This window comes from Meriones unguiculatus, chromosome 7 (genome assembly GCF_030254825.1).
Source record: "Meriones unguiculatus strain TT.TT164.6M chromosome 7, Bangor_MerUng_6.1, whole genome shotgun sequence".
NCBI classification, from domain to species: Eukaryota; Metazoa; Chordata; class Mammalia; order Rodentia; family Muridae; genus Meriones; species Meriones unguiculatus.
The window spans coordinates 117531367-117558454 of record NC_083355.1 but is presented as its reverse complement, the minus strand read 5'-3'; the positions used below and the strand labels follow the sequence as shown (position 1 = coordinate 117558454).

General features: G+C 55.1%; 2 protein-coding genes across 6 annotated transcripts in view; both read right to left on the bottom strand.

The window, feature by feature from the left end:
- Positions 1 to 593: 593 nt before the first annotated feature.
- On the bottom strand, positions 594 to 5816 carry Crip2 (cysteine rich protein 2). Its single transcript, XM_021655256.2, has 7 exons — positions 5431 to 5816; positions 2407 to 2559; positions 2024 to 2164; positions 1875 to 1943; positions 1696 to 1790; positions 1266 to 1323; positions 594 to 1172 (listed from the first exon to the last, which is right to left on the bottom strand). Exons 1-7 carry the CDS (start codon positions 5471 to 5473, stop codon positions 1105 to 1107), a joined length of 627 nt encoding a protein of 208 aa, XP_021510931.1. The 5' UTR covers positions 5474 to 5816; the 3' UTR covers positions 594 to 1104.
- A 3324-nt stretch (positions 5817 to 9140) lies between these two features.
- Mta1 (metastasis associated 1) overlaps positions 9141 to 27088 on the bottom strand; it is a 38001-nt gene continuing 20053 nt past the window's right edge. Inside the window, exons 4-21 of one of the 5 annotated variants that reach the window (XM_021655268.2) lie at positions 26296 to 26346; positions 25629 to 25755; positions 25494 to 25557; positions 22433 to 22550; positions 19378 to 19480; positions 18596 to 18695; positions 18123 to 18311; positions 15998 to 16072; positions 15594 to 15652; positions 15179 to 15294; positions 14724 to 14875; positions 14434 to 14623; positions 14212 to 14301; positions 12907 to 13059; positions 12671 to 12706; positions 10401 to 10432; positions 9900 to 10051; positions 9141 to 9821 (exon numbers count right to left, since the gene is read on the bottom strand). In XM_021655268.2, coding sequence (XP_021510943.1) covers positions 9671 to 9821; positions 9900 to 10051; positions 10401 to 10432; positions 12671 to 12706; positions 12907 to 13059; positions 14212 to 14301; positions 14434 to 14623; positions 14724 to 14875; positions 15179 to 15294; positions 15594 to 15652; positions 15998 to 16072; positions 18123 to 18311; positions 18596 to 18695; positions 19378 to 19480; positions 22433 to 22550; positions 25494 to 25557; positions 25629 to 25755; positions 26296 to 26346 — 1958 coding nt within the window. In that variant the 3' untranslated portion in view covers positions 9141 to 9670. Of the gene's footprint in view, positions 9822 to 9899; positions 10052 to 10400; positions 10433 to 12670; positions 12707 to 12906; positions 13060 to 14211; positions 14302 to 14433; positions 14624 to 14723; positions 14876 to 15178; positions 15295 to 15593; positions 15653 to 15997; positions 16073 to 18122; positions 18312 to 18595; positions 18696 to 19377; positions 19481 to 22432; positions 22551 to 25493; positions 25558 to 25628; positions 25756 to 26295; positions 26347 to 27088 lie in introns of those variants that run through there. The other 4 variants (XM_021655269.2, XM_021655272.2, XM_021655273.2 and 1 more) reach the window with 4 other exon arrangements.

Below are 27088 nucleotides of genomic sequence, written 5' to 3'. Positions count from 1 at the left end.
AGGGTGGTCAAAGGCCTTGCTCTGTGGACATAGCAGGAAATGGCCATGCACAGCCTCATCAGACTGGGGTCTGACAGCATGCTTAATCTCTCATGGGCTTCTCAGCATAGACCTAGGCTGTCCTCCATTTCAGGTTCACCAAGTAGCCAACAGCTCCCAAGCTCTTCTGCACAAGCCCTTTCTGGTCACCTAGGCCCTATCACGTCTCTTTGTTGTTCTAAAGTTAGCCCTCACAAACCTCATGGTTCCAGTGCCTGGAGCTGTGTCCCAGGTCTCATGCCCATCCCCAGGTATATCCTCACCTCTGCATGCTTCAGAGCTGTGTACTCAATGGAGCCATCTGTCCATTATCCAGACCCTTTCCCAAGATACTTTCTCAACTCTGCCCAGTGCAAGCCCTCCCTGCTTCCCACACATTCCAGTGTTGGCACCGATGCCTAAACCAGCCCCCTCCCACCTCCAAGTTCAGAAATGTTTCTGGACTCCATCCCTACCAATACTGGTCCAGGGGTACAAGTATCTGTGGAAAGACAAAGGGACACTGTCTCGGGTTCACACACACACACACACACACACACACCCACGACACTGGGTTCTGTGATCCTCAAACCAAACCATTTATTGACAGCGAAAGTCTCCGTAGCTGTGAACTGCACGAGGAGCAGGTAGGGAGTAGTGTGGGAACCAGCAGAGGGCTCCCTGCAGGGGTGCCCTCACCCTGGGAATGCTGTGAGCTCATGGCCATCACCGGCAAGCAGAGCATAAATAACACTGGTGGGCAGGGGTGGGCAACAGGGATGTCACAGGACAGCCACCTTGGGGACATGGGGACACAGGGACGGAGAGGATGCTGGTCACAGGCACACAGGACATGTGGGGCTATGGAGACACACAGACACAAAGTGGGTAGTGGACAAAATAGAATATGCCAAGGTGATACACAAAGAAATAGAGATAACGTTTGGGGCTTCTCTGGAGACTACCCAGGCTTCCTTCCCCAGCATGTAGGTCCTGGGTTTGCAGGCAAGACACACAGGCAGGACTAGGCAACAGGTCACTTTCCCTCAGGGTCAAACAGGGGCCCTGGGGCCAGCATCTGCAGATCTAAGGCTGTACGGCACCTTCCGGGTCCTTGTCATAGATATAGCTGCCCACAGCACCAGTATTCACTCCTGTGGAGAAAGGCGGCCGGCATGGCTGAGCAGGAATGAACAGGGGGAAGGAAAGAGGTCCCCTCATGTCCTCTGGCCCTCCTCTATACTCACCCTTGGGTCCGAAGAGTATCCCATAGCAAGGCTTGTGGCAGTAGGGCTGGCCGTCATGCTGTGGGCAGAGGGGAGAGTGCTGTGGGCTCAGCACTTTCCTCACATGCAGTGAGACCTTCGCAGTGTGGGAGTCTGCTCCCTGAAGCTCTCGGGCTTCAAAGGTCAGGCACAGGCCCACTCACGCTGACAGAAATAGCAGGGCTCCAGGGAGCATCTGCAGGACCTGCCCTCTAGTGGCAGGAGGGCAGCCCAGGTGGCCTAGGGCAACCCCAGCGCAGGGAGCCTCCCAGCTGCAGAGTTGCCGGTTTCCTGTACCTGGCCCCTCCCCTACCAGTTCCTAAATTCTTACTCCAGCACTCCCCTCTCCCACCTACCCCCTGGCCCCTCCTCAAGCCCAGTTTGACTAACGCACCCCAACTGTACCCCTTACCTCAGCGTGCCCGCCTGGGGTCAGCGTCTTGGAACAGCGCTCACAGCGCAGGCAGGGCCGGTGCCAGTCCTTGCCCAGGGAGGTCACCTTCTCAGCTGGGAGGGAAGAGAATGGGGATGGTGGGAACCCCAGCGCTGAGGCACACGTTCCCTGGGCCAGGGGACAGGGCAGTCACTTACCGAAGTACACCTTCTTGTTGCATCGAGGACACATGTTGGGTTCTCCGGTGAATGTGGTGACACTAGAGGCTGGAGGGTTGAAGCGGGTCAGGGTGGACCTTGGCCACCCTTGGCTCTGGGTAGCCACCCCCACCCGGAGCCTATCCCACCTTTGCTGGGACCCTTGGGGGGTCCGCTGGTCTTCCGCTCCTCGGCTCGCACCACAGGGACCTCGATGGGGCCAGTGACCTGAGGACCCTCAGTCGGAGGCTTCTCATAGATGTAGGAACCAGCACCTCCTATATTCACCCCTGTAATTGGCAGGCGTGCCGGCAGGAGATTAACCGTCAGAGGCCTTGACCCCACCCATCTCCCGTCTCCTCCCAAAGCTGCCTCACGACTTCCAGGGTAAGAGAGGCATGCAGAAGGAGAAGGGGGAGGAGGAAAGAGTATATAGCGCCCCCACTCCCCCACCCCTTTGCCTCCCCACCTCACCCCATCCCCAGCAAACACAGGAGCTTCCCAGGTCTCAGGCCTGGCTGGGACCCTTTACCTTTGGGTCCAAACAGTGTGGCATAACAGGGCTTGTGGCAGAAGGGCTTCCCATCATGCTCAGCATGGCCACCGGGGGTCAGTGTCTTGTTGCAGCGCTCACACTTGAGACAGAACTTGTGCCAGTCTTTGCCCAGGGAGCTCACCTTCTCGGCTGCGGGCAGGAGGAGGAGGTCAAGGCAGCATGCCTATTCTTGCTGCAGTCCAGAAGCCTCCAGGCCCACATCCCACCATTTCACACCACCTGGCAGACATCAAGCCCACTGCCAACCCACCCATGGCGGCTCCAAGATTAGGCGGCTGTTTACAGAGACTCCCTCAGCCATCTCTATGTAGTCTCAGCCCATACACTTGGTTTAACCAAACCGTCTGCTGACTGCACCTATTTATATCTGCTCCTTCCTCAACATACCTGACCTGCCTCACCCTCACGGTACCTCTCCTCACACCTGACCTCCTCCCATAGAGCCTAATGAAGCCAGGCAGAGCAAACTGCTGAGGAAAAAAAAAAAAAAGCCCTGATCTTTAGAAACCGGGTGAGGGAACACCAGTCCTGGCTGCCACAGGACCACCAGGCAGAATCCCTATTTGGTTTCCTTATCCTAAGCCCTCCTTCCACCCACTGCCTCCAGCTGCCAGTTTGGCGCCAAAGGTTTGTGACCAGCAGCTGAGGACTGTGCCTCTCCCCCTCTCTCTCCATCCCAGGGCAATGACTGCTGAGCCACATCCCAATGGACGGAAGCCTGGGCCTCCCCAAGGGAGTAAGGCAGGAAAAGGGTGGAGAAGTGGGCAGGAAGAAGGGCCTGAGCTGAGAGCAGAGCCGAATTCCAAAGGGAAGGGGCCAGGCCAGAGTGGCGGGGGAGGCGGGAGGGGTTTATGCTTGCTTGGCTCTGGCACTCGGCTCCGGCTCCGGCTCCGGCTCCGAGGATAGCAGAAACAGCGAGCTCTCCAGCCTTTCTCAAGAGTTGCCCAGTGGTCCCTCTGGGGCCAAGCCTCCTCTGGACAACCTTGGCAGACACTAGAGAGCACAGCCTACTCTGAGAGGGGTCCCCTGAGAAGTGCTGCTGCTGGGCAGAGAGCCTGGATCCTCCATGCGGCTAAGTCTGGCTCTCCATAGCCCTAGGCTGCTGGGCATGGTCAGGACAGGTGGTCTCTAGAAACCCCCAGACCCTTCCCCCGGACAGTACTGCTTAGTTTCCTTTGTGATGGGAAGACAGGGTGAGCCAGAACCCCGCTGTGTCCAAGCCAGACCAGGCAGGAGCTACCTGGATGGAAGGTAGGCTTGGCTCCCATTCCTGGCTGGCATTCTCTCTCAGGACAGTGATAAGGAAGGAGGTTGTTGGGATGGCCATCAGTGGCTGTGGCAGCTGCAGTTCACAGCTGCCAAAACCACTCTGCTCTGGCCAGCTCTGGGATGTGGGCCATGTGGGGGCAGGGAGCTGACCCTCAGACCCGCTGGTTGGGTCGATGGCCCCATTACAGACCCAAACTGGGAATACAGCATTGATTGGGTCTAATGGCTTGGAAGGGAATGGTCTCCCTACCTGGTCATGTGTTCTAGAGGGAGATCAAAACTCACAGCACCCTGGAGTCCCTCTGGCCTAGAGTTTACTCAGAAGTGGGCTGCTAGGACACAGTCTAGCTGGGTGCAAGGGGCCACATTCTGGACCCCCTACCGCCCCTCTGCTTCCCCACAGGACAGAAGCCAGCAGACTGTGAGGAGCCTTTGTTTTCTGCTGAGAGCCAGAGGCGCCCAAGCAGGCAGAGTGCGTTTTCCGGGTGGCCTGTTGGCCAAGGCCCCAGAGAGTCTGGAGATGGCCTGGTCTGGAGCAAAGTCATGCAGAATTGGCCCTGAGGACTGTCCCCACTCTGGGACCTGTCAGACATCCCTCTGTAGGAAAAGGACTGACATCAGGCAATCTGTCCCTTCCAGGAAGGAACAGGAAACCCCTGGCTCCAGGCCACCCAGAACAACTCCAAGCCAAATCCGGTGCCTCCCCTCTGGGGACAAACAAGAGTGGCCTCTCCCTTCCTCCGGTCAGCTGAAGAAGCCCACCGACCTGGACGCTGACTGCTGTTGCGGAACGCCCACAGAAAGGACCCTGTCTTTTTCAGGCCGTCTGTCTTCCTCTAGTCTGGCCCAGAGTCTATCTTTTAGTGGGCACATTGCTACTCTGGAAAAGTTGCTCAACCAGGAGCATGGCCCCGGGAGGTTAGCAGTTCAGGGACCAGGGGATGCTTCATAAAGGTGACTGCCTTCAGGGGCCACCTTAGCAGGAACCAATCAAGCATTCCTACATACCATGCCCTCCTTCCCTGATAACCTTGACCTCCTAGAGGCCAGGGTCCTAGTCACTCAGTTCACTCTCAAGCTCTCGGAGATCTACGTGTCACCGGTGCCCCACCCCGGGTGAAACTGCCGAGGCAAATGGCCAAGAAAGGGAGCAAGCTGGGGCACGTAAGAGGAGGAGGCCAAGGTCGCCCCCGCTTGGACTGAATCCGGAATCCTAGTGGATCCCAGGCCTGGTCCAGCGGCCTGGGCAGAGGTCGGAGTGAGGACTGGGGTCACTCACTACGGTGGGTTACACTACTGGGCCCCATGTGCAGGCTGAGAGGCAACCAGAGGGTGAGGAGAAGATGCTGGGACCCGGGCGATCTCACCGGACCAGTCCCGGGCGACCGCCCTCATTGGATCCCGCCCCGAACAGCGCCGCTGAGTGCGATAAGCAGAACGTGCGGGTGGCCAGGAGGACGCTCCCAGCCCCGGCAGTTCAAGACTTTGCCTTTCCGCTGCTCCCTAACCCACCCGACGCCACCCGCCTCTCCAGGATCCCAGGTGGCCTCCCTCGCCCGGCGCAGCCCCACCTTCGAGCCTCCGGACGCACCCGCGTGGGTAGCGTGGCGAGCTTAGCTACCGACCGCGCATCCCAAGATTGTGGCTGCGCACCCCGATCCGTGTACACTACGGGGTGTGGCTCCGCTCGAGGGACCTGGAGGAGAAAGCGGACGGCTAGAGTATACTCACCGAAGTACACGGTCTTGTCACACTTGGGGCACTTGGAGGCCATGGTCGGTGCGCTCGGTCGGTCCGCGCCCTCCACCCGCGCTGGTCTCTGCGCCGCCGCCCGCGCCTGCCCCGCCCGCCCCCGGACGTCGATTGGCTCCGCGACCTGGGCGGGGCCTCGGGAGCCGGCCCCGCCGTACGCCAGCAGCTGGGCGCGCAGCAGGCGGAGCGCACCTGCCAGGGTCGGAGGGGTCCGGCCTGGCGCCCCCTACCCAGCAGTGTGGTGGCGTCTGCGGGAGGAGGACCTCCCGAGGTTTCTATGGCGACGTTGTGGCCTCTAGCTGTAGAGCGGACTTGGAATCCCGAGCTTTGGGCCCCGACGCCCCGGCCTGCTCGTGGTAGGAGGGGGCGCGAGAAGCCCACGGGACGCCCATTCCCGCCTCCCGGCGCCGCCTCCCTTTGTTGCCTCGTTTCTATAGCAACGGCCTAGCTGCACAGAAGCACGAAGCATCGGATTCCGGGCGGGGCGCCGCGGTCCTGTCTGTGGTGCTGAAGGAGGGGCAGACAGGACTCACTTGTAAGCGCCACCACTTCCAAAAACAGCCTAAGAACCACTGGGATGAGTGGGGGTGGGGCGGAGACAGCCATTGCAGGCTCTGAATGGGGCCGCAGGTGCACTTGCGCTCTAAGGGTTCTCCTCACTTCTATCCTTGGAGAATGGGGAGGAAACCTGCGAGTTACCTCCCCGTCAAGTGTTGAGGACTAACACCCCAACCGTGAGCACTCCAAACCCATGACTGCTGCGGGTTTTCCACATGCCAGAGTGTCTGACTCCCAGAATTCTGGCCCTATTGCATTCTGTAGAGTGGCAGAGCCAGAAATCCTGCCAACCAGATCCTGTCTCCCACCTTGCTTGTCCTCAGGAACAAGCCCCCTCCCACCTCTCCTTCCCACTAGGGGCTTTGCTTGGCCCCTCCTACTTCCTAACTCCATCCTGCAACTCAGGAGACCATGAGCTGGAGAGAGGTCCCATGGACTCACCACGTGAGCCTCATGACCCAACCTGGGCCTTTGGTCTGGGAATCAAACACCCTAACGCTGATGATCCGACCCAGTATGGGCAGCTGACTCCAGAGACACCTTCCCACCTTGCCTTCACTGCTGTGCTGGACACCCATATTTCACTTCTCTGCCCAGCCCAAGGACGAGGAGCCAAGTGGTCTCGGGTGCCAGGCATGTTGGTGATCCCTGGCCTACCACTCTGGCTCCATGTGGTGGCCCCTCCCCCTTCCTTGCACACATATCCAGCAGAGACTGCCATTTCCATGGTGACAACAGCCCAGAAACATGTGCCACCCCCTCCAAGCCTGACTGACCAGCCTGACCAGCTCCCCCTGAGCACCTCTGGACACATGCCAGCCAAGGCGAGAGGCAGGTAAGGCCTCCCCACTGCCTTCCTGGACAGGGCCCCTTCATTCATAGCCAGTTTCCTGTTCAGACTGGATTCATAGGTAGCCGGACTCCCAACCTAAGCATCCATTACTGTGCCCTCTCCAGCTCCCCTAGGAGTCCTGTGGAACCTAAGTACCAGCCTGCTTGACCACCACTAGTATTTGCAGTGAAAGACAGGGCTGACTGAGTTAGAGGTAGTCTTCTGCAAAGGCCTCAAGGGGGCCCAGGCTAATGAAAGAGTGGATAGAAGTAGGCCCCTTCGAGGGGTGGCTGCAAAAGAATGGCATGCAATACTGGCTAGATGCCCAGGGTGAGAAGGGGATGGGGCAGGGTGAGGCAAGAGAGCTTAATTACTGCTCTAGTCCCTGGGCAGTGATGGAGGACTATGGGGGCTGTTCTCGGCCTGGCAGGAAGGCACAGGGCCAATGACAAAACAGTGCCCTTGGCCTCATCTGAGGCCGTGGTGGGCAAAAGGGCAGTAACAGGACAGCACAGGCAGGTACAGAAAGGCACACACCAGCCAAGGGAAGAGGTAGAGGTTTCTACAGTGCCTTTTTGGACAAGGGTCCCTTCATTCATAGTCAGGTTCTGTTTAGGCTGGACCCTTACGTACCCTGACTCCCAAGTCAATCATCCCTTACTGTGCCCTCTCCTCATCATCCATGCAGTATAGAAGACAGGGTGTGGAGCAGGTCAGCAGGTCTAGGGCCCCAACAAGAAACACCCTGTAATTCTATTTTCATGTGTCCTGTTGTCTAGGGCAGGACCACAGATTTACTAGGAAACCCATAGCTGGTCTGGGTCAAAGGAGGCATAGCATGAAGGTCCTCCTCTGGAATGAAGGCTCTGAGCTGTGACCTGGGCAGGTACGCAGGCCGAGTCTAGGACAGGTCAAGTCAGCACCAGTCCATTGGGTCATGACTGCCTGACCGTCACAGAATGGCCCTTTTTTATTTGGCCCTTCATCAAAAAGGGCATCAGAGTAGAGCAGAGTACCTTACTGGACCCTTAAGCCATCAACCTGTGTCCATTTGCCATTGTTTGCCTTGGCTTTGTTCTCCAAGCAAAGCCCAATACACACTTGGCCCTGTTTCTATCATGGGCACTGGAGCTAAGGCAGTGAGGCAAGTCAAGGATAACAGGACTGCACTGGGAACTGCACTGGTTTTGTCTTGGCCAGGACCTCTTACCCAGCCTGACTCCTGAAAAAGACAGCTTTGATCCTATGCCTGAGGAGTTAAGGGAACTAGGCCAGAAGGGGCTTCATCTGCACATGGTTTAAGCCATGCTGCCTGCAGACTCCCAGGAGCCCTTAAAGGCTGGTGAGTCCTAAAGCAGTAAGGACAAGGTGGAGACCAGCAACAACTGGGAAAAGCCCACTGACCCTAGGAAGACGGGGAAGGGCATATGTCACAGGCCTGTCCCAGACACCTGGCCTGTCACCCTGATAAGGCCCACCACAGGCTCATGGAAGCCAAGATATCCCTTATCTATACCCAAAGTGGTTTCTATTTTAATCCCATCTGAGATTTCCACACATCAGAGGCGCCTGAGTAGGGTAGAAGCCAAAACACCCCACTGTTCCCAGAAAGGGTCTAGCTGACCTTTTTCTTGGCCAACTGAGAGGCAGCAGCCTGAGGGACGATGGTCGGCAGAGCCAGACCTCCCTTCAGGAGCAGGCAGGCCTGCACCTGTCTCCAGGCTTGCAAGGATAGGCACATGCAGAGATAGGGTTTCTGAGCAGAAATATGAGCAAATTCTTGGGGGAAAAAAAAAAAAAAAAAAAAAGCACACCTGTTAGGGTAGCACAGCTTAGCACAGAAAGCCTGACAGCTGGGGCAAGGCATCTGTTGGACACAGGAGATAGGCCCCAGATCTTACGCTTATGCACTAAGCCAGCCCAGGTAAAACCTGGCAGGAAGGTTGTGGGGTCTCAGGTAAGGCCAGCTCTTACTGGCCTGCGAGACACGGTTTGAGCACATCTAAAGCAGAGGTCTCCCGCTGCCAGTCCCTTGCGGGCCCTCTCGGAAGGACAGCAGGCGCTGGGCCAAGGGCCTGCAGGAGTCAGTCTCAGAGCGCCGCACTCCACCAGCCTGCATAACCCCAGCACCGAGGCGTGCGGCCTGACCTGCCCTGTGGCTACTGCTCATCTTTCTGGGTCTGGCCATGTATCTGACAAGGGAGGCCCTGGGGCACTCCAGGTGTTGGAGCAGGGTGAGTTCAAGGCCCTAAACCAGCAGAGGGACTGGGAACAAAAGACGCAGAAGGGCTTGCTGGGGTTTTCCTTTTTATGAGATTTTTTTCTTTGTTTTTGTTTAATATGAAAATTACTTGAAAAGACAAGGGACCAACCCCGCCAGGCAGCTTGGCTGCTGCTGGCCGCACCAATCCTAACATTCCAGGTGTAAGTTACAGAGCTCAAGTTCATCTACAAAAAAAGTAATAAAAATAAAATTTAAAATGGCACCTTCAACAGAACACAACAAAACCTTAGAGCCCACCCCGGGTGAGAAGCCCTACAGCACAGGGCCCAGGGCATTCCTCATCTCTGCTCCAGCCGAAAAGTAAACACAAAGCTAAAAAAGACTCCTCGGTGTCTTGGAATAAGTTAGACCACACTTCTTCCCCCGCATGTCCACCAGAGGAGCAGGTTCTCTGCATGAGAGGGCGGGAGTTGGGGCACTACGGAAACAGAGGGTGGGGTGGGCAGCAGTCTGGTGGGGGAAGGGAGGCCACTTGGCCTCTGCAGGCCGCACTGGATACTCTGGGGCTGATGGAGGGGCCCAGGCAGGCCACGGTGGGTGACCTCCTAGTCCTCAATAACAATGGGCTCATCGTTGACTGGTGCAGGTGGGGGTGGCCGCAGCGGCAGGGCCTGGCTCTGGCGCAGGGCAATGGGCTTGTAGGGCCGGCGGGCAGCACGCTTGGTCTCTGAGGATGAGAGCAGCTTGCGGATTTTCCTGTGGGGAGAGGTGAGCCAGTGAAAACCAGAAGATGGCGGCTGAAGGCTGCCATCCCACCCCAGGAAAGGCTCCTACCTGGTCTCCTCGGTGGCCATGTAAAATACATCGTCCGGGGCGTCAATCCAGTTCATTCTCCTCCGCTTGACTGGAGGCAGGGAGCCACCACGGATTAGGCGCACTTTGGTGGGGTAGGACTTCCCATTGAGCAGGAGATTCCGACTTGGTCCCTGTGTGAACAAGAGGTATGAAAAACACAGGGAGACAATGCTTTGACCTTACCTTACAACCCTCAACCTGAGAGCCCAACTTCCTGGTCAGCCAGGCCTCAAGGCTCTGTAGCCAACCCACCCAGCCCTGGTAGGGAGGCCCTGGTTGGCTTGCTGAGGCCTGAATGTACTGAGCCTAGGCTATGTGTTAGGTCTGGCCAGGACTCCTAGATGCTGTCCATGGCGCCTGGCTGGAGAGTGAGGGCTGGCCAGGCCACTTCCCCAACACCCTGAGGGACATGCGCACACACGGACCCTGAGGGACGCGCGCACGCGCACAAGTGTGCCAGGTCTCTAGTCACCCACTTACCATGTGCCTGGTCTGTCCATGGTTTGCCAGACCTGACGGAAAAGAAAACACGGTGAGGCCAGAGCAGGGGGCATGGTGAGCACCCACACTGGCTGATAACTCCTCCAAGCCCAGCCAAAGTCCACACCCAAGGGGCCTGTAGATGTTCTCAGCTAGCCCAGGTGGTCCCACAGCTCTGCCAACTCTGAGGGCCACCTATATCCTGGCCAGCAGAGGATGAGGCAGTTTGGCAGTTTGGGCTCCAGGCAGGAAACCAGAGATCCCAGATACGATAGCAGGCCAAGACAGGCCACGTCTAGTGTTCACCGAGCACCAAGCCTGCAGGGCTGTGTCTGTGCCATTGTCTGCCGGCTGCTCACACACTTAAAGGCAGTTAGGAAAAAGATCTCTGATGACAATTCATGCTTGTAGGCTGGGGGCCTAAGAGGAAACTGAGACGTCGCTGGAACGAGGCTAAAACGCAAAAATCTCTAGATTCTGTCATCCCACTCCAGCAGGAGTTCCGGCTAAGTCCACCTCTGGAATCACTGCCTCGCACATCTGCTGGCATGTGTTAAGTTTGTGTGCCAAACACGTCTTTAGATGCCCTGGCCCCAAGCAGGGACAAGATAGGACTCCTCTACCAGCCTAGCCTCTACCTGCCTAGCGCCACTGGACCCCGTGACAGTCTGTCAATCAGCAAGTACTTCTCGTCAGAGCTTTCCCTGGTAATATCTGGAGGCCTTCATGTGCACTGCAGCTGCCTGAAACCCAAGGGCCTGCTGCTTCAGTCTCCTAAGTGTGGCGGTTACAGCGTGGCTCTTAAGAAGCAAGAGCCTGCCCTACCTCCGCTTCCTGAAATCAGCCCTATTCCAGAATCCTGGCCCCAGCCTTTGCAGCTCAGGTAGCTCTCAGGGGCCCTAACTTCCTGGTCTGTAGCACCCAGGCAGTCTGGGCAGTCTGATCACAGCACCTACTGGGAACCCCCAACCCTATGCCCACACAAAGCCCTATCACAAGAGCTACTTACCCAGGTAAGTGCCTGCCAGAGTGATGAGGTGGCAGAGAGAAAAGATACACACTAGAGTTAGAGTGAGCCGCATGCACATGGCAGCTAAGCCGCAGGGCAGAGCAGCAGGCAGTATGGGGCAGGGGTTAGTGAGTTATGAATCTAGGGTGCCAGGGGCCAGAGCCTTGCCCAGAGTTCCCATCTGCCCTGCTTATGCAAGGCCCAGGCCTGAGGCCTACCACAGCACCACTAGAAGGTTAAAGCTGTCTCCAGGCAGCCGGCCGGCCCATGGCTCCTAGACTAGTTCCAGTACTGAGGCCTGGTTTTACAATTTCAGGCCAGCCACTTCTCTTGTGGCTAGACCCTCTGACTTGGGAGCTGCTTAGCCCACTCACAGGGCCAATGAGTTCCCACTACATCCTGATTGGGTACCCTCTGCAGGACACACCACAGGTCTGCATGGTAAGACTTTGAAAAGTTCAGTGGAAGTGAACAGCTCTTCATAGAAACCAGAAACAAAAGCCTGGAAAGGCCATGCCTGGGCCCCTGGACTAAGGTGTAGATACCACGGCCACAGTCCTACAGCCACACAAAAGGGGTATGTCTGCTTGAGTGCCTGACAGATGGCAAGCTTCCAAAGCAACCATTAGGGGAGTGTCTTGAAGGAATAAGGTACAATTGGACAGCCATTGCCCACTGCTACATCCTGGGCTCTTGCTGGGATGGGCTTGATCAGGCTCATGCTGGCTGGCTGACTGGCTGGCGTTTCCTGGCTATGCCCAGGTCCAGCCTTAAACACTGACTTCCACACTGACATCCAGACTTGGTGCTGTCCCTCATGCCCAGAGCAGGCTTTCCCCCATCAGCAGAGTCTGAGCGAATCCTCAGCAGATATGAAGGCCATATGTAAGCCCAGCCACCATCCCATCCCTACTGTCCCCCATCAGGCAGGGCACACAAAAATTGCAGGTAGCACTAGCCGCCCTACAAGCAAGGCTGAAGGCATGCGAGCAGTCACAGCGCGACAGCAGTGGGGGCACCAGGGCCCTCGTGCAAGGACAGTCCACCCATGGCTCAAGCCAAGAGGGACCAAGGCCAGAAACCCAGCGCTCACGGGCCAATACCAACTGCCAAGTCTACAAGAGCATGAAGTGCGGCCCGGGTCTGTGTGGACTGCCCCTGTACGTGCCCTGAGCCGCCCAGTCTGCAGGTAGACAGCACACACAGGCATCACAACAGGACTCGGCCACAGCACCCCACCAGCGGCCACCCCAGGCCTTACCCCTACTGGGCATCAAGAGGCGCTTCTTCATGTTGCCTGGAAGTGCCCAGGAACAGGAGAGAGAGGGAGAGAAAACACCATCAACTAAGACAGCCAGTTGAATAAGAGTCATGTGGAGCTCCAGGGCTAGCCCCATGGCTCTCACCAGGCCTGACCTCCTCACAGGGCCAGCCCTGCAGCTCCCAACAGACCTGGCTTAGCCTCTTCACAGGGCCAGTGCTTAAGCTCAGACTCACCATCCACCCCATTGTGCTGCTCATAGCTCCTCTTGCCCAGGATGGTGGGGGAGCCATTGTTGATGACAGGGGCTGACTTGGCAGGGGTCAGACTGCTGAGCACGCTGGATGAACTCTTCACAGGGTCGGGCTTAGGGGGGCGGGGATGGGTCTCTGTGGAAATGGAAGAGGCAAGGATGTGACTCAAAAGGCTCCATGCACTAATACCTCCCCACCCTCAAGCCCCACTGACTCGGTCGGAAGGAAGCAGTCGCCATGCTACCAGAGCTCACTGAAGCTAGCGTTACCCTAAGATATTTTCACGAGTGGTGACAGCCAAGTAGAGCCTAGCCCACTGCCTTGGACAGGATAGCTGAGTAAGTGCTAAGAGCTTACAAGATCCAGACACAGCTCATAAACACAACAGTCCCATCAGAGAGCCTCCATGTCCAGGCCACCAGGTCTGATGGCAGAAGACTGGCTACCAGCCAAACACTGAGCTGCCAGGCTGGGCCTGCGCACGGACTCGTCCCCAAAAGGCGTGTCCTGGCACCGACCACATTCTCCTACAGAACAAGGGCAGGGCGGGGCTGGCCCTGGGGCCCAGGATCCAGGACAGGGAGCAAAGCCAGACACTTGTGTCTGCAATGAACACTTAGCTTATGGTTCTGGAATGTTCTTTCTAGAAGGACTCTTACCTCCACAATGGGGGACTGACTCGAGCCCAGTCAAACACTGCAAACAAGTGAACCCTCATGATGTGCCATTTCTAAGTGGCCAGCAGGGATCAACAGTGCCCAGAGCAACACAAGCAAGGAGCTATCCCTGCAAGGTGCTAGCCAGATAAGCAACTTGGCCACCAAGGGCTCACAGAAGCCTGCAAGAGTTGTCTTACAGTTGAAGAGAGGCCTCCTTGCAGGCAGCAGGCATCCATCCTGCCCTGGGGGCTTAATGGTCAGGCTATACCTGGTGTAAACCCTCATCGGAAGTCAAGCCTGGTGGTGGTGCACACCTTTAATCCCAACATCTGGGAGACAAGAGGCAGGTGGATCTCTGAGTTCAGGGCCAGCCTGGTCTACAAAGTGAGTTTCAGAACACAGCTATGTGGAGAGACCCTGTTTCAAACAAAATCCCTAGTCAGGACACAGGCCTGCTGGGTATGGCCAAAAGTTAGAACCAAAGGGTCTGGACCTGAGGACCTAGAAGGGAAGCAGCACCGTGGGTGTTCCTGAGCCTGGCATAGTGCAGCCTAGGTATCATGAAGCATTTCCTAGATGAGGTGCTAGGATCAGAGTCAGAAAGCTGTGTCCCACCCTTCCAGCTTACCAAGATACCGGAGCACAGCCTCCAGGGGCTTCCGCACTACCTGCTTCAGCACCAGTGGGCTCTGGGACGCTTCGGGCAGTCGTGCTGTGCCTGTAGGAGGATGAGGTAGGGTGAAGAGCTATGTTCCCCAACAGCCAGGGCCCGTACCTTTACCCTAACCTGGACACCCAGCCTGAGTGTGGTTCCTGTTGGCCCCAAGAAAGAGAACAGGGGGTGACTCACATTCAGCCTTGATTGCTGCACTGTTGATGGGCATGTAGGGGTGGCGTGCAGCATGCCACGGGCGCAGGATCTCGCGGCACAAGCGCCGGGCAATGCGCGTCAGCTTGGTAGTGTGCAGGTAGAAGGCCTGCCTTGTCTTCATGGCAAACTTGGGGCTCCCACTGCTCCGAGCTGGGATGCCATGGGGACTCTGTGGAATGGGACACACCGCCCAACACAGCACTGTGACTGGAGGCCAAGGACCTGAGGCCTACATGCAGCAGGTGATAGCTATGGTGTGTCCCACTCACCATGTTATTGCGATTTGGTCCCGGCCTCTCTCCATCTAACCGGGTTGGCATTTTCAAGCCACCATATTTCTTCCAATATGTCCAACAAGATGCGCAGAGGCGACACTGCATGTTAGGGGGACCCCAAGAATACCACTGGTAAGACTGTGTGGCTACGGACAACAAAGTTGGAAATAGACGGATTCTTAAGCAGAACCAACGGTGCAGAGAGCATCCCACAGTGTCCCCACCACCACCACAGCCATCCCACCCAGACTCAGGGCTCACGCAGGTCCACCTCACATTCCTGAGGAACTCTTCCAAACTACCCCCCCCCAAACCACTGCAGCCCCATTATAGTGAGTCATTCCAGGTCTGGGCACAGGGGCCTTCAGGGGCCCCACGAGCACCACAGCCACGTAGTAGCATTCCCGTGGCCCCTGCTGCCCAGGGTGGGTGCCAGGTACAGCACTTACTGTAACAGCTCTCGCAGGCCCGACCGGCCCCGGGGCTCTGGCCTGGTGTCCCTGTGCCATTCACTACACTGGCCTTGACACTGTTGACGCTGATCTGGTTTGGATTTGGCTTGTTACTGATGGAGGAGAAGGATCAGTCACAGGTGCCCTGGGGTGTCTATACCCCAGCAGACATCCTGGTACCTCTGGTCCATTGTGCTTCAGCCGACATGCCCCGTAACGCTCAGCACTTAAACCCAGCCTGACTATGGGGCAAAAAAAAGCTTGACCCTAATCCCTCCTCCCAGCTAAGAAAGCTCATGAAAAGGGTGTTGAAGTTCTTCAACTTAGCCAAGGAGGCCGCCTGACCCCAGTGGACCCCAAGAGTCACTGCCCACCCTCCACTGGGCCCCGGGAACTTAAGAAGAAAACTTACTAGTTGGGAATATAAACCTGCTTTAGCTTGCTTTCTGCTTCAGCTGCTTTCAAACGTTTCTTAAAACAAAACAGAAGGTCAGGGAGGTCACCAGGCTGAATAGGGCAGCTGGGAGATCACAGGGAAGAGGTCACCAAGGAGGGGGACATCACTGGAAAAAACTGTAAAAATTTTGCATGGCCCTCCTTGGCCAGCCTGGGGCCAGGAAGTAGGGGTACCAGGCTGGCCAGGGCTCGGAAATGTTCCTTCCTCTCAGTCAGAGTCTTCTAGTGACCCTGACTCCCTCCTCTTTGCCATAGGGCTTAAGGAGAGGTCTTTGGAAAGGTGTGACAAACATCATGGTGCTCTGTGGGGACTGTGGGGAAAGGCGGGCAGGTGTGGTATGGAAGGGTGGGACGGCCCACCTGCTGGACGTATCTGTCGGTGGTCTTCCACATGTAGTAATATTCAATGATGCTGGTGAGCGATTTCCATGGGAGCTGGGGTGAGAAGGCAACATCGTGGGTGGCAGGGGCAGCACTGGGGTACCAATTCTGGTCCCCTACTAATGATACCAACCCCCCCCCGGCCCCCACTCACCATTAACACAGCAAGCCCATAGGAAGTGTGTGGCTGCCCTTCCCCTGAAAACCCAAGCTAAAACAATTACCATTATGCCTGAATCTGGGATCAGAAGAAGATGACAAGAACTTGATCTGTCCTTACCAAGGATCAGAGATGAAAAGGACTAGATTGGCAGAATGTCATCTTGCCCTTCTGCCTTCCACCATGAGACGAGATAGCACAAAGGCTCATGCCAAAAGCAAACCCTTGACCATGGACACCCCAGCTTCCAGAACCAAAAACTGATGACTCTGTTGTGTATTGCCCATTCTCGGGTGTGAGGATGGAAGGCCTTTCAACCACCCACATCTCAATGCACTTCACCTCGGCTGAAAAGCCAAATCTGCTGCGTCTAGGGCTACCTGCCGCATGTTCTTTGTTCTCCCCATTGGCATTTAGTTTCAATGTTGAGAGACTGAGTGATTTTTCTCTTTTAGCACCCAGCAGTGTCTAGAGCTACAAGTCCCCTGACCCTGACCCTCTTCCAGTGCTCCCTGGGCCACAAGCCAAGCGACTGAAATTAGTCTTCTTACCTTAAGCTCTTGTCTAAAATGGTACTTTCCATTTCAAAGGGCTCATTAGGGTTTTTTGTTTGTTTGTTTGCGTTTGGCAGTGATAGGGATCAAACCCAGACTCTCCCACAAGCAATGTAAGCATTCTACCGCTGAGCCACACACCAAGGCTAGGACTTCAGTCTTTGAAGTCTAGCATAAATGTCACCTGTACATTTTTCTTTAGGTTTATCAGCTTTATCTACATCAACAATTTCCTGCCAGCAGACCCATGAACCTGTGTTTCGTGGCCTGGAGCTATGCAAAGGCCGAGTTTGTCTGCTCTGTGTAGAACCCTGTTTCTACACTCGGCTCACGTGATCCTACAATCGGTTGGCCTTGCTCTCTAGCAGGCGACTCTGCAGCCCTTTCTTCTGAGTCTTTGTCAGACTCAGTTTACCTGCTGGACTGTGTCTAGAAATATGGAGACTCTACAGGACTGTCCATCCACTGAACTGACCATGTCTAGCCTTCCCTCAGAGGGAGTTCTGTTCTCACTGCTGTTTCCTTCCTATCCCATTCTTCTAACCCGACCTTTTGTCTAAAAAGGTTTTGCTCATTTTACTATTTTTTAATCCAGTTACACCCCAGGCTGTCTAGAAGAGACTGTGGGTGCTGCGGGCCCCAGGAGTGACAGCACCTAGACATCCCAGGGCGACTCCTTTAGGCCTTCAGGCCATGCTTATAGCAGCACTGTGCATGCTCTTGGCTTTGCCATCCTGGTTTGGGCTTGCTCCTGAGCTGGTTTGCTTGACTGTAGCAGTTTCTCCCTGTTTCTCAGGCTGGCCTCAAACTCATAATCCTCTGATCTTAGCGTCCTCAGTACTGGATCATCAGCACAACTCACCATGCTCACTCAGCCTTGTTATTATTGATGGCGCTCCAATAGACAATAAATACAGACCACACACTACTTCTTGGCTCCTAGAAACCCCACTGACGCTGTTCTGACAGCTCCCCAGCTGCCTCAAATCATAGTTATGCTCCTTCGGAGGGCCTGCTGGCCTTCCACTTTCCCTCAGGTCTAACACTTCTCAGTCTTGGGGAGTTGGGGGGGGGCTCTGAGTGCCTAGGCCCTCTCACTTTAAAGACCCTAAAGACTTGCTGGAACTGCACACAGGAGGGAAGCTCAGCTTAGTTAATGAAACAAAAACAAGGTCAGGCAGCTGGTAAGTCTTGAGGACACTTTCAGGGGAACCTCCTCCACAGTACTGTCCTAGCTCCAGTGAGCTCCCATGCCTGCTCAGCGGTCACTGGAGGCCGTGTCACTCCTGGACTGAGAGGGCAGAGGCCTGGCCAGAATAGGCACATACATTGTCTTAGATGAGACATGGGGCCTAGCTAGACACTCCCTAACCTACTCAAAAGCACTTACAAAATCTTGTTGGATGTCTGTGAAGTCTTTCCCATATTTTTCCAAAGCTTCTTCAAAAAGGTTGGCTTCTGATGCTGACCACTCCTCCATCTCATCCCTGCAGAGCACCGGCCCACCCTGAGGCACGAGGGCTGAGATGGCCTTGGAGATGTCATAGATGTTCTTGTGCAGAGTGTCCATGGCATGGAACTGCAAGACAGTGGGGCTCCCCTGGGTCCAGGCTGTCCCCAGACCCTAAGAGTATCTTCCTGTACCTGTGATGTGAGCCCCCACCCTCTTGAGGTCTCAAAGTGACAATCTAGTAGTTGCCAAGACCCCTAGGTGGGACCCCTCCCTAACTCCCTTGGCATGTTAGATAAACCTAAGCTGTACCAGGGAGGCTGGAGTCCTCAGTTACCTTGCCAGGACCCTCTGTGCCTAGGTGGATGCTGGGGCCCAGAAGAAAGCAGGGGAGGTGGCAGTGGCCCACTCACCAGCGTGATGTCTCGGGAGGCTGCTGCCGCACTCATGTGCAAGCTAGGCTGCCGCACGGAGCTGCTGCAATCCAGGGCCCGGGCAAAGGTGCCCACAGAGCTGGAGAGGAGGAGAATCACTGAGCACTGGAGCTGACCTGAAGAGATGGCCTCCACCAGGCATCAGTGACAGCCAGAACCAAGCGGCTCCCCACCCCAAAGGCTCAGGAAGAAGCTACATAAACATCTTGGTGACATGAGTCCCCACGTGTAAATGATATACAAAATGTGCCTCAATGCTGGTTGACAGAACTCTCTATATCCATGTGTCTGCTGGAGATCTCTGTGTTGGGAGCTGCCTCGGATCTGGGGACCCTAAGTCTCACTGTGTGCAGCAAATGTAGGCAGGCCGCCTACTAGGCCATGCTAGGTTTGCCTGGGTTTCGACTGCTCTGTAGGTTCAGCACTGATTTCTGGACCTCCCTCCTTAATCCAAACAGCCTCCAGCCACCCAAATAGCCAGGAGCCCTTTAGCCATAGGAGAAGCATCTGCCTCTAATGGAGACAGCTCTCCACACAGCTCCCAGTGAGAGGGCACACAGAGGACAGAGGCCCAGTCACATACTAATCCTTGCCATAGGATCCCAGGGACATTTGCAGCCCTAAAAGGCTGCATTCATACTCAGGAAAACAAAGGCAAGGCCATGGGCTCCATGTTGGGTGTACAAATTAAGGCTCTATGTCCCAAGACCCACTACAGTGCTGCAGACAACCACACTGCTGACCTCCGCCTGCCGACTCACCGGGCCACCACAAGAAACTGGTCAATCTGCTTATCGACAAGCGGATTGTGGGCTTCCCACACCTTGGTCTCCAGTTTCGACTGATCGCGGCCATCCTCCTCACCTGTATGGAATGAATGTGGGTTAGTGAGAACGCAAAGGCTATGGAAAAGACTCCAGAACCAAAGTCTGCTTGCTCTCCAGGTCCCATGGCACCATTTCCGCTCCCCAGGTGACGGGAGTGGCTGGCTTGGAGGGGAGGCTGGCACACATGCCCATACACACAAACTCCAGGGCACAGTTGGCCCAGGATGGGCTTGTACATCTGACACGTACCCAACACGTAGGCTGAGAGTGAATGAGGGTAGAGAGGGTCAGGTACTCAGCTCTTTGATTTCTACTATTCTGGGAGTTAGGGGACAATTCCTGGTTAAATAACCATATACTCATAACACCAAGAATCCCCAGGAGAACCATGTCATGAGCCAGGACATGCCTGACTCTAGGGAAATGGCCCTGGGAGAAATCCCACAACCATCCGTTGTCTGACTCTCCAGCCAAGGGCTAATTCATAATTCAGTGAAGGTATCAAGCTTCCAAGTTTGCACCAGATCCAATCAAGGCCCCTTTGGCCCTTGGCATCAATGTACCATGTGGCCATGAACAGCCTACACTTGAGATCCTGCAGAGTTCTGGGTTCCAAGTCAGGGCACCAAGCAAGCTCTCTAACAGAGGAGAGCATGTCTCCAAAGAGATACTCCTGAACCCCTTGAAGAGTTACTATCTATGGTCCCCAAGTCCAGGGCAGAGCAGGACAAGGCAGGTCTTACGATTAGCCAGTCACAGGGCATGGGGGTCCTGAGTTGAAAGTCCAGCACTGGAGAAGACCCAGCAGGGCCCATGGTAGGAACTGAGGAGCCTGAATCATCAGGGTTTCTGGTGGTCCACAGGTGGATTCTGTGACCTCCCACCCGTGCTGGGCCTGCACATCTCCCTAGTGTGGTGGGTGGTTTCTGTCTCAGTGTAGACTGCACTTAATCTAGGGTCACAGGGTGCAACCCTTGGCATCCCAAGGTCCCCCAAACCAAGACACTGTTCACAGCAAATGATTTGCAACTGCCTGGAACAGAGAGAGAGAGAAAAAAAAAAAAAGCCTGTGGATCTTAACCCACATTGCTCACTTTGAAATTTCCAACACAGTGAATAAAGGCAGGTATTCAATTTCAAATCATTCAAAATACACGCTCTGGGGCTGGAGAGATGGCTCAGCAGGTAAGAGTATGTATTGCTCTTCCAGAGGACCCTAGTCCCAGTACCCATGTCCACTAGCTGGCACCACCTGTAACTTCAGCTCCAGGAGAACCAACACCTCTGGTCTTTGTGAACATGCACACATGACTAAAAAATATAATTTTTAAGAGAGACACCATGGGGAAGCCACTGCCCTTTGTGCCAAAAGGCTGCAGAGACTAGGAAGGAAGAGGCCACTATGATAGGCCAGAGACAACCCCCACCATCACCCTCCGCACCTCAGGGTCATACTTTCACAGGCAGTTCTACAGCCAAAGTGTGGCTCTCTTGGGGGTTCTCCTAGCACTTGCCAATGAGCCCACAAATGCATAGGACACCTGGAGCTGCTAGATTCTGAGGAACAAATGCTCCAAGCAAGGTCCTCTGACCTTTGAGACCTCTCCCAACTCTCTGGTCCCCGTGTAACCTAAGTTCTTGTGAATCTGACAGCCGAGGCCTCTCTCTGTTACTTCCCTCTGACCCTTCCCCTGGACCAGGCTGAGAAAGCAGGTACTGTGGCTTCAGCCCAGGAGGCTGGACATGGTTCAGGACAGGCTGAGTCCAGCTGAGCTAAGCTACCTGGCAATCAGAGAGACCCTGAGGGCTGAACTAGGAGACAAAGGCCGGGGTCTTGAGCTCAGCAGATCACTCCATCAGGGCTGCTGAAGGGAAGATGAGGGAGGGACCGGCAGGCCCTGGATGGTAGGTCAGAACCAGCTGATATCAATCTGCTCTGACAGAGGTAAGTAAAAGCACTTCCTAACTAAACAACCTCAGTTTGACCTCTGCTACTCACTACAACAGGATAAAGCCAATTGTTATAGGGTGTCCCCTGACCGTCAAACCCTATACACAGATCAGTGAATGAATACATGTAATTTTAAACCCCCCTCAAAGAAGAGGGCCTGATGAGATGACTCAGTACGAGAAGGTGCTTGCAGCCAAGCCTGACTACCTGAGTTCAATCTCCACAATTCACACACTCTCCAAGTATTCCAAGGACCAGAATTTGATGTCTTCTGAACTACACACACTAACGAGCCAGGTGTGATGGCTTACTACTGTGATCATAGCCTTTTCAAGGACAAAGAGGGTGGCAAGTTCAAGGTCAGTTTGGGCAATATAAATAAAAAAGATCCTGTCTCAAAACACACGGGATGGGGCTAAAATGGCTAAGTGGTTAATAGCACTGACTGCTCTTCCAGGGAACCTGGGTTCAACTCCCAAAACCCACAGCACAGCTCACAGGTCCCTTCTTCTTCTTCTTCAGGTTTCTCCGTGTAACCCTGGCTGTTCTGGAATCACCTTGTAGATCAGGCTGGCCTCAAACTCACAGAGATCCCCCTGCCTCTGCCTCCCCAAGTGCTGGGATTTACAGGTGTGCACCACCGCACCCAGCTGGCTCACGACCTTCTGTAAGTCCAGTCACAGGGGATCCAATGCCTTCTTCTGACCTCCACGGGCACTAAACAAAAACGGTGCACCAATATACACACAAGCAAAATATCCACACCCATAAAATACAAGTAAAAATAAATTAAATAAGGAAAAAGGCTGGGGGGGGGGAGGTGGCATGGCAGAATACTTGCCTAGCAGAAACAATATAAAATCAAACTGATAAGGAACTGCCAAAGGGAAATCCGAGCTCAAGGAGCCACAGGGCTCAACAGGTGGCTCCAGGGCTTGAGACTCAAGGCCGGATTCCAGTGTCCTCCAGGAAGGAGGCTCTAAGAGAGCTGCAGCCTAGCCTCCAGCCTCTGCACCTGTGGCCCAGCCTGAACCTCACCTTCTTTCAGCAAGTCAGTGATATCGGCCTGGTAGCGGTTTCCTACACGAATTTCCCCTTTATCAGCCAGAAGGGTCTTCTGCTGTGGGTCGTAGACTAAAGAATAGAAGAAGAAATCCTGAAAAACACCACACAAGATAGAGGCGTTAGAGTCCAGCTGTATCCAATAGGCCAGCCCAGTTTTGAGGGAGGGGCTGCAGCCTGCCCGCCCATGACCCCTGGCAGAGGCCCATGCAGCAGTAGAAGTAAGACCTCATAAAGGCTGCAGAGGACGCTCCTCTGCTCAGGAAGTGAATGAGGAGGAACCGGGAGCTTGCCAGGGTCACTGAGCACAGGCCCCTCCTAAAAGCCACTGTCTTTCTGTCACAGCAACCATTTGAAGTTCAACTTATGAAGGCCAGGCATAGTGGTGCATGCCTTTAACCCCAGCACTTGAGAGGCAGAAGCAAGCACAAAGTTCTGTGAGTTTAAGGCCAGCCTGGTCTACACAGCAAGTTCCAAGACAATCTGTCTCAAAACACCACCACCCCACCGCTGGAAGAAAAAAAATCAACTTAGGAGCACAACAAAAATCAAAGTACCTAGGAATAAATTCTATAGGCTGCAGGCAGGCAAGTACACTGAGATGCTCCAACCACAGAGCTTCACACACCATTCCAGGCTGTGTACTCATGGATCCAGCTCTGTGCCTGGCCAACAGGCTGAAGCTCACACAACACACCCTTCCTCAACTTTTCCCCACCGCAGGCTTTTAAGCCCCACAGCTCGTCTTATTCCTTATGGTCAGCATGGCCTTAGTTCTGAGTAGTGGTCTTCTGAACCTAAGGTCACCTTCTCCTGTCACCTGGGCTCTCACAGTTGTCCCTGTTCTCTATGTAATGGACTCTCACTGTCCATGGATTCTCACTGTCCTGCTCTATGTCCATGGCCTACTCCTGCACTCTCTGCTCCCAGGCCTGCTACCCAGTTCTTCTATAGCTCCTGAGCTGCTGGCCCTCACTTTCTCACATCCCGTGACTTGCAGCTCCTCTTTTTCCCATTCTCTTCATTCACTCTGAAAACGACTAACTCCTCCTAGACGCTGTTTTGCACTGTTAGTTAACGACGGCTGCCTTTCTAAGGCTCCAGAGCACCCAGCGGACAGTGGTGCTGATCCGGACCTGTCACTGCATCCAGACCTCATACCCCTTCTTTGAGTTATAAAATGTGTGCGTCTTATTTTGTGCTGAGTCTCACTAGCAGAAAGGTGTGGGTGGCCTGACCATGCCAGGCATCCCTTCTGTTGGCTACTCTCCTTGGTGGAGTCCCTGTTTCTTTATACTCTGCCTGTGAAGGCCTATGCAAAGTAGGATTGCCAGAGGCCACTGGCAGTCATGCCTGGTAGGTCCACACCTATACAGAACCCAGTAGATAAGTTCAGTGCAGTCCATAGCACCTGAAGAAACAGTAAAAAAAAAAAAAAAAAAAGCAGTCTCAGGCACAGACGACAAGGTGCCCAGCCAGCAGAAGCAGGAACCTGTTTTCTCACCATTCAGGAATCGCATGTTTCCTAAACATATGAATGGAAAACGGTACGGAAGAACACAAGGGTCGGGACTGGAGAGATGGCTCAGTGGTTAAGAGCACTGACTGCTCTTTCAGAGATCCTGAGTTCAATTCCCAGCAACCAAATATATGGTGGTTCACAACCATCTGTAATGGAATCTGATTCCCACTTCTGCTATGCATGAAAACAGACAAGCACTTGTATATATAAAAATTAAATAAACCTTAAAAAAAAAAAAAAAAGGACCACAAAGGTCTCAGCACCTGGGGGGAAGCAGCTCTCTCTGTGCCAGCCCCACCCTGCCGGGGCTGCCACACTGTCTGCCATAGCACAACTGGCCTCTGGCTCACAGATGCTGGTGTCTTCCCTTCTGCACTTCTACCCTTCTCCACAGCTGTCAGCAGAGCTGATGCCGAAGTCCGCTCTGCCTGGCAGAAACACTCCCAAGCAGCAAGCACAGCCTCCTCCAAAGGCACTGCCTGCCCGGAGACCCAAGGGTGCACATCTCGTGGCTGCTCAGATGCTTAGTGCTGCAGGACCTAAAGCAGTTCTCACCAGACCAGCATATCATGACTACTCCACCTGTGGTCCTGCAGGGGCTCATGTCACAGTAGCTCAATGACCATGTCCTACTATTTCTGGGCTCTGTATGGCAGGAGCAGGGCAATGGCTGAGAACACGAGGTAGTATCCCTACAGAGTGGGTTCACATAAGCCCTGTGTGAAGGGTGTGGGCTGAGCTCAGGGCACAGTCTATCATCCATCCCCGTGCTCTCAAGCTTCAGTGGCACACAGGGAACGAAGCCCTGTCCAGGCCAACCTGAGAGAGCTGTACTTGGAGCCTCGGGCCACAAGGCTCAAGCTGAGGTTGCAGAACCCTAGAGACTAGGACCCAGGCAAAAGGTGGGGGGTGGGTGAAATGGGGCACACCAGCTTCTTATCTGACTATCAGTGTTCCTTCCTTTCAACTGCCACACCTTCTAAAGAACCGACATGCCAGCCGACTAGCCTCAGAAACCTGGCCTTCCCACATCTTCAGGGACTTCGCTTCCCCAGAGACACTAGTCTGGGGTGGCATTTCAAGGGTAACACCTCTCCATGGGCAGGGTGGCCCTATATAAGGACTACTTGCCCCAAATGCAGCAATGCCCACCAACGCCAGCAGCCATGGGGGTCACTTTAGACCATGGACAGAGATGGTCTGTGTGGGCTTCTGCTTGCATGTGATGTCCACAAAGCTTTTGGCAAGCGCCCAGGTTCGAGACCAGGTGACTCTTGTCCCTGGAATCCTGGCTAGTGAGGCAAGAGTGCTCATTAACTCCAACCATTTATTCCCGCAGAGTGGAGACCTCCACTCTTCTTGAAGGAAGAATTCCTAGGGGCACCTGAAATGAACAACAGGGTCCTAACGTCTCTGACTCCTGGTGGCAGGGAACTGTGGGTAGAAAAGAAGCCGTGGTGCAACCAAAAGGGTAAGCATCGTGTCCAGGCCAGAAGATAGTAGGGCAGGTCTTACCTCACGCTCCAGGTAGGACTTGAGTGACTCGGTCTCATTGAGCAGGGTAACACTGCACTTGCCCCTGGAAAAAGAGAATGAGTAGGTGGAGGAGGCGCAGGCAGCAAGGTGGCAGGCATGAGCTGCGAGAGCTACCTGATGTGTGTGGCAGGCAGCGACTCCAACTGCCGAGAGAGGAATAGTTCCCGATGCCGCAGCTGATGCTTAAGTTTCTCAGGCAGGTCCACCATCTCTGGGTTTTCTACCTCCTCCTCCACTTCCCCTAGAGGACAAAGAGGCCCTGTCAGTACTCACTGGAGATGGCAGCTGACAGCCCCGGCCGCCAAGCTAGCTCTCCCTCGTGCAGGGCACCAAGCACAGGAGACCACCTCCCTGCCTAACAAATCTCCTGCCCATTCCACGGTGGCTCAGGAGCTCTGGGCAGGCCCCACAGAAGCCCTGGAAGCCTGGAATACATCAGGATGGGAAGATGAAGAAGTATTCAGACTGGCCTCGGAAGCAGCAGGCAGAGAAAGGCAGGAAAAACATGGGCACACTACGTGTTCAGGACAGCCTGAGGCCAGATGACCCCACAAAACACAGCAGATTTCCTGCACGAGTAGGACAACCCCTTGACACCTGGGCCACAGCCAAGGCCAGGCTACAGGCTAAACATAGGGAATCCCAGCTCTCAGCTGGCCGGCAGGGGATGCAGGGACGGGCATGCAGGCAGCCCATCCAGGATACATTGGCTTGTGCGACGCCCGCCCCAGCCCAGGGACACAGACGCGAGGACACCCTCCTTGCAGAGGTCGGCTCTTACCTTCCTCGCCGGTGTCCGCCCCCGGTCCGGCTCTATAGCAGACTGACAGGGCTACATAACAGACAGACAGCGCCCAGATGGCAGGTTAGGGCCAGTGCCAGCGCTTGCTCCCTGCCCAGGGCCCGGACCGAGGAGACATGGGGGCCACAGGCCTCCCAATGGAGGACAAACACCACCCAGCCAAAGACTACCTGTGTCTCCTGACTGTTCTAGCATTCAGGCTGCCCACCCACCTGTGACCCATCCCTCTTCCAACTACTCCTGAGACCCTCTGTGTATGCAGCTTCTGGCCACCCCGTCTCTGCTCACACACACGGCACCAATCAGGAGCTAACTCCTCCCTAAAATGTGGCAAGTGCAGGAGTCAGAGGCCTCCAGAGAAGATTGCCCAGACATGGGCAAGAGAAGAACAGGCTGGCAGGTGGGGGACGCTGACTACTGGGAGAAGTCAAGGCATACCAATGTCACAGCAAGCACCTCTGGTGGTTTGGCTACCGCCCACTACCCCATATCAACAAAATACTTCTTTGCCTATCCTAGATCCCCAAATTGGGGAGGGTGGAATAGTGTGCACTATGACAGCCCAGGCTTAGTTATGTCCAGCAGGGGGCAGCCCTGCTGATACCCACAGCTCCAATAAGCAGCCAGCCATGGCTGCTCTCTTCTGCCCCCCTGTGGTGACTGCAGGGTGCTCTGGCACTTTGGGGAGGGGAATCCCTAGCCTCAGGCATCTGAGATAAAGACCAGAGCTGGGAGCTGGATGTAGACTTTTCTCTATGACTGGGTCCCAGGA